At 57.0% G+C, this 6,000-nt stretch overlaps 1 protein-coding gene across 14 annotated transcripts in view; it reads left to right on the plus strand.

The window, feature by feature from the left end:
• Positions 1-717, plus strand: part of KCNAB2 (potassium voltage-gated channel subfamily A regulatory beta subunit 2) — a 114,482-nt gene extending 113,765 nt beyond the window's left edge. For all 14 annotated transcript variants that reach the window (XM_075906454.1, XM_075906463.1, XM_075906457.1 and 11 more), the window contains one exon: positions 397-717. In XM_075906454.1, coding sequence (XP_075762569.1) covers positions 397-486 — 90 coding nt within the window. In that variant the 3' untranslated portion in view covers positions 487-717. The remainder of the gene's footprint in view (positions 1-396) is intronic.
• The last annotated feature ends 5,283 nt before the right edge of the window (positions 718-6,000 follow it).

Below are 6,000 nucleotides of genomic sequence, written 5' to 3' on the forward strand. Positions count from 1 at the left end.
GCAACATCCGTGGTCCGGCAGGACACTGATGTTCCGGGATCAGAGAGTACGGGTGCCGCAGGGGCGGATGGGGAACGGAGTCCGGTGTGCTACGGGGGGCGGGACCTGGCGTACGGCTCAGCCGAGCTGCATGAGGGAGCCTGGAAGCCCCGTGTGGCAGCAAGGCAGCCAGAAATGACCTTCCCTTGTTCAGCAAAATCCCTCGTCCAGGCCCAGTCAGCTCCCAAGAGTACTAGGCCAGGGAGGTCCGCCCTGTATCTTCTTAAACTCCCCCAGGGACCCCTTTTGCCTGCCGGCTTTGGGGTGTATGCCCACAGCTCAGACCTTGCAAGCTGGCAGGTGGCTTGAACTCAGTTCCTTGCTGACTTGCTTTCTGATTTTGTTTCTTGCATCCAGGTTCTTCCAAAACTGTCCTCTTCCATTATCCACGAGATCGATAGTATTTTGGGCAATAAGCCATACAGCAAAAAGGACTACAGATCCTAACTGTGCGTACTGTCCCTCCGGACTCACACTTAACTCCTAGTCTTCTATTTGCTTGCTTAAGCTTTACCGAAGCAAAGTGAAGATTGTGATTTGCATCAAAAGAATACAACATGTCAAGATGTCCTAGAGAAATTGTTTAAAACGTTGCTGCAAGACAACATATGCTTATTATGTAACGATTATTTTGAATGCAAACAAGTCACAGATTGGAAGAGCTGTGATTCTCCCCTAGACGATTTGCCTCTGTGCTTTTGTTTTTAAAAGAAGAAACTAGGTTTTTCTCTCTCACTCACAGAATATCGCTGCTTCTCCTTCCTTCCGGCTCCTGCGCCATTTAACTGGAAGAATTCTCGTCTCTGTTCCCAAAGCAACGCTGGCCTTCCAGTGACCTGGCTACTGTGCGGGACTGTCGGTGGTAGCCATCTAGGCATGCTAGAAACAGCTGTTTCGGGACAACCGGGTACATCTCCCAACGGGGTCTGTTCGTTGGTTCGCTCTGTATGTGTTTACATGGAGAAGATCGTCTCTTTCTGAAGTATGCAAAGTGAATCAGCTGGGTTTTTGGCAAGCAGCTGTGAGAATTCATGCGCCGCGATTCTGTCGCTTTCCCGCGGCCTGCTCTGGGGCAGGTGGTGTTTGTCAGGGTGCTGGTGCCTCGTGTGAACCTTCCAAGAGGGTGTTGCTATTCACACAAGGCCTAAGTCCACTCGGGGCCAGTCGACCTGTTCAGAGAGAGAGAGAGAGCCAGCCCCCTATGTCCCCAACCCAAGCGCCTGTTGGCCTCCCAGGAGTTTTGCTGTGGACTGAGTGTAGGATGCAGTTAGTGATGTGGAGCAGAAACGGCGCATGGACCTTTCTGCCTGTTAGAGAGAAAAGCGCTAGCCCGGGGTGCGCTTCCAACCCGAGCGTCTTGCTGGCTTCCTTTCTTCCTCTGCAAGGCGTTCAGGTCCAGGCTGTCATGTTAAGCTCCAGATCAGCGGTCAGTGTTTAGTACGAGCATTGTGTTCACCTCGAGTTGAGCTGCTTGTATGAAAGAGAGCAGAGACCATCAGTGAATCCAGGGAACATTCAGCGTTAAGTTTAGATGCTTGATTTCCGGCCCACCCAGCATCGGTGAGCTGTCGTAAGCAAACTCTTGCATTCCCCGAGCCCACCCGTGCTGTAAAAGGAGGAGGGCAGGTGGGGGTTAGTTACGTGTGGTCAGAGGACAATCATGGGGCTGTTACCAGCTGCACACAAGAAATGATGATAACGAGCAAGTGAATTCTAGTTCCGAGAGGACGGCGGACGTGGGTTGTGTCTGAGCGATGACCGGGCCCGTGGCCAGGCAGTAACGCAGATGTTGTCATGCACATTCTGAGAATCTTTTTGCCTTTGCAAACAAAAAAAATAGTTTTTGTATGTTACAAAATAATCGTTCTTGTTTCGGGTGCCCGGTTTGGGTGGGCTGCCACCCCCTACGGTACCGACGCTCCCCTCCATTTTCAGGCTGCTTTTGTAGGGACTTGTTTCACCGGTAACATCTCTGCATAGCTAGCACAGAGGGAAATACTTATCTGAGCAGCTGAGAGCAATCTACCAAAGTCACTACTCTGGCAAGTGAGACCAAGTGCTGGCCCCCATTTCCATTACAGATTAAGCTCATCGTAAAAGAGAGGGGAGTTTTTCAGGGATTTAGACTAATTGATACAATGTCGTGGAACCACCGAGTCATCTTGATATAACAGTCGTCAAATACGTATTCATCTCATGTCCCAAAATCATAGCATTGCTGGTGCTGTTAACAGCTGTCACTTTCCACCCCAGAGGTGGCTGCATTTCAGTGGTAGATATAGGGAGCCCTTTTAGATGCTTTTGCAAATCAGATACTGTAGTCACACTAGAGCAACGTCTACACTGGCATGATTTTCCAAAAATGCTTTTAACGGAAAAGTTTTCCGTTAAAAGCATTTTCGGAAAAGCGCGTCTAGATTGGCAGGATGCTTTTCCGCAAAAGCACTTTTTGCGGAAAAGCGTCCGTGGCCAGTCTAGACGCGCTTTTCCGCAAAAAAGCCCCAATCGCCATTTTCGCCATCGGGGCTTTTTTGCGGAAAACACTACTGTGCTGTCTACACTGGCCCTTTTGCGCAAAAGTCTTCGGAAAAAGATTTTTGCCCGAACGGGAGCAGCATAGTCTTTCCGGAAAAGCGCTGACAATCTTACATGAGCTCGTCAGTGCTTTTCCGGAAATTCAAGCGGCCAGTGTAGACAGCTGGCAAGTTTTTCCGCAAAATCATTTGATTTTGCGAAAAAACTTGCCAGTCTAGACACAGCCTAGGTGATCTGAGGCTCTTACATTACTGCAGGAACTGGATACTTTAATTAGTTATAATTTTGGTGGTATTTTTCTTGTGCCCATTGCATAAATAACAGGTGGATTGCTCGTGGGATCTTCAAACAGTATCTTATCTGGGAGTCTGCCATCTGGTTAGGGCACAAAACAATGTTCCCTGGAACCAGCACGCTTGGGCAGCCACCCCACGGATTAGCAAAGCACCCACAGCCGACAGCGTATTTCTAATTGGAGTGCACATCTGCACAAGCCTCGGTGCGCCTAACAAAATTTAATATTTTCCATCGCAGGCAGAATAGAGGGAACACTGGGGCAGAATTATGCCAGCACTTAGTTAGCAAAAAACCTACCAAATATGAAATGTCCACCGAGACAACAGTAATACTAATGAACCATGAGAACGCAGTTGGATGGGGAATCATTTTTTCCTGGAAGGCATTATGTTTCCAGGGCTCTGACTGCATTTATTTGGGTTTGACAAATCTTCGTGCTGCTATTCTGGTTCTTCTCTTTCCAGAGGCAGCTGTGCGAGTAGCCAGCACCCCCTGCAGCACGCTGGGAGCAGGGAACTTGCCCTGCAAATGCAATTGCATTTCTGGAATTAATTGGCACTGCCCAGCCAATGCCTGGTTGGCATTTGGGCGGGGATGGGTCGCATGCGCCGCGCTCACGCAGCAGGGTGACTGGCCCGAATCAAGGACAGGGCCTGCTCTGCTTCCGGGCAGGGCTGTGGCCTCCCAACACCATTCGGCTCCCTGAGGGAAAGACCAGGCCGAAATGCTCAGAGCCCCAGGGCTTGTCTGCGCAGGGGGCCGTGGGCTCAGACGGGCTCAGCTCAGTTCCCGGCCTTGGCTCACTCCCCAGCGTCCCCCGACAAGCCCCACTGCCGATCATTCCCCAGGGCCTCTGCAAATGGGACTAGAAATGACCCTCCGCCCCACACGCCCGCTGCTGTCAGGCCCCCTCCCCATGCAGCCCCGGCCCTGTGGGGCGCTCACGCATGCTGCCCTGCGCGCTGTGTCCCTGGCAGGCCCGAGGCCTGTTGCCACCGAATACCCCTCAGGGAACGAGCAGAGTCCCTGCCGCTCTTCATCCAGCCTGTGCTGCAGCATTGTGGCACCGGGCACCCCGGTGGGGGAGCGACGGCCATGCCTTGCCCGCACAGAGGCACTGACGTGGGGGGCGTGCTTGAGTCCCTGCCCCAGAGCAGCGGGGGCGAGGGCAGCCCCATGGCGCGACTTGCCATGCAGGCTGCCGGCAGCCTAGGGCAGTGGTCACTGGTCGCCCCAGTGTAACGGTAGAAACTGCACCACACGCACCCCCAGCGGGGCCTTTTCCTACCCCGTGGCTCTTCCCTGCACGCGCCCATTGGGCCTGGGGCCCGGCTGCCCAGTGACTCCAGCCCCCGGGGCTGAGCATCCGTTCCGCGAGGCGGCCATGCTGCCCCGCTGGACATGCAGCAGCTGTCCCCATGAGCCTGTGGTTTGCTTCATTCCTCTTCGTGCAGCCTCAGGCTATCGCTTCAGGCCCCGTGGGACGGTGGATCAGGGAGCAAGCAGCTAATGGGCCGCAGGCGGAGAGGGGTTCCAGAGCTAGTGGGGGGGTTCAGTCTGCACCCCCTCTCCCCTCCCCCGCAAAGACCGGCCCATGCCCCGGTCGCTAGTCCTCCACAGCTGGGAGCAAGCGTGTGGGCCTGTTGTACTCCGGGGGTGCCAGCCCGGCTCCGCTCAGCCGGCACGGCCCCATGGTCCTGCAGGAGGGGGCGAGAGGCCTGGGCCGGGGCTTTGCACGTGCGCTTTGGGAACCGACTCTGGCTGGCAGGAGTGACCACTGCACCCCCCCCCCCCCCCCGCGGGGGCTTTCTGCTCCATGCCTGGGAGTGGAGAACGCTGGGCCGGGACCAGAGCAAATGGGGGGTTTGGGGCCACTCCGCCAGGCCTCTCTGCTTGGGGCCCGCCCTGTGGGGGGGCGGATAACTCCCAACGGCAATGCCTCCCCCCGTAGCCTGCTCCCCGAGCCAGCCCGCAGTGCCCAGGACCGCGCCAGGGGCTGCTCCTGCTCCCCACGGGAGGGCGAGGGGCAGGGAGCGTTGACGTAGGCCAAGGCCGAGTCACCAACAATTGCCCGTCCATGTCCGTGATTTGTCTGGCCCCTCGCGTGTCCCCCACAGCCAGCCTGCAGCCCCCACGCCCTGCCCTGGCCGGTTGCAGGGCCCGAGCCCCCATGGAAGCGGGAGGGGGACCCCGCCAGACACCAGCACAGACCTCTGGGCCCCCTCACTGGCAAGGCCTTACCCACAGCTGCCCCTGGCCACCCCCGGGCGGCACGCGGGTTCCCGTGTTCTTTGGGCGGGGCGGGTGCAAAGTGAGTTGGGGCTGGCGTGTGCCGCCCTGCAGAGCCCTGCCCTTTGCCGGGGCAGACCCTGCCGCCCGCGGTGCTGTGCCCGCCCAGTGCCCGTTCTTGTCCTGTCTTGGGTGTCACTAAAGCGCTGCCTTTGTGCGCAGGGGCGCGGGCGCTCGCTTTGTAAGCACAGTCCATGTCCCCGCAGCCAGGCCAGGCCAGGCCGGCTGAACGCGTGTTCTGCGGGGAGGGGTGGGGACTGATGTTCAGCTGCTGTATTTATGGAATGACAATAAACGTCCAGCCTCGTCTGTCTGCAGCGGGTTTCCTTGGCTGCTGTGAGCTGCGGGGAGCACTGATCCCCATCGGAGGGGCTGCACCGTCCTGACAGTGCCTCCCCTGCCCTGGCAGTGCTGGGCTTGCCCTGGGCTCCCAGCAGGCCTAGTGATGCCGGTGCCACCGGCTCTCTCCACTGCATGGCCTAGCAGGGCAGGATGGCCCCAGCGGGCAAGGAGGCAGCCCCCCCCCACACCCCCCCCCACACACACTAAGGCTGCTTCCTGCAAAGCCCTGCTCTGGCTCCCCTCCCAGCCCCCTCGCAGCTGGGGTGCCCAGTGGTTGAACCAGAAATACCAAACACCCCCCCCCCCCCACCCACACACCCAAAAAAACCACCAGGGAAAAAATTCCATTGAGGGGGAAAAAAGGGGGGGGGGGGAGACCAAAGTTGTTGAGGGAAAAAAAGGCCTCAGACTGAATAATAAAAAAGAATTGAAGCAGCAGGGCCCATTTCAGATGCATCCGGAGTCGGGCCAGGGATAGGAGCAGGGGACCGGCTGAGC

Source organism: Pelodiscus sinensis, chromosome 23, assembly GCF_049634645.1.
Source record: "Pelodiscus sinensis isolate JC-2024 chromosome 23, ASM4963464v1, whole genome shotgun sequence".
Classification (NCBI taxonomy): domain Eukaryota; kingdom Metazoa; phylum Chordata; order Testudines; family Trionychidae; genus Pelodiscus; species Pelodiscus sinensis.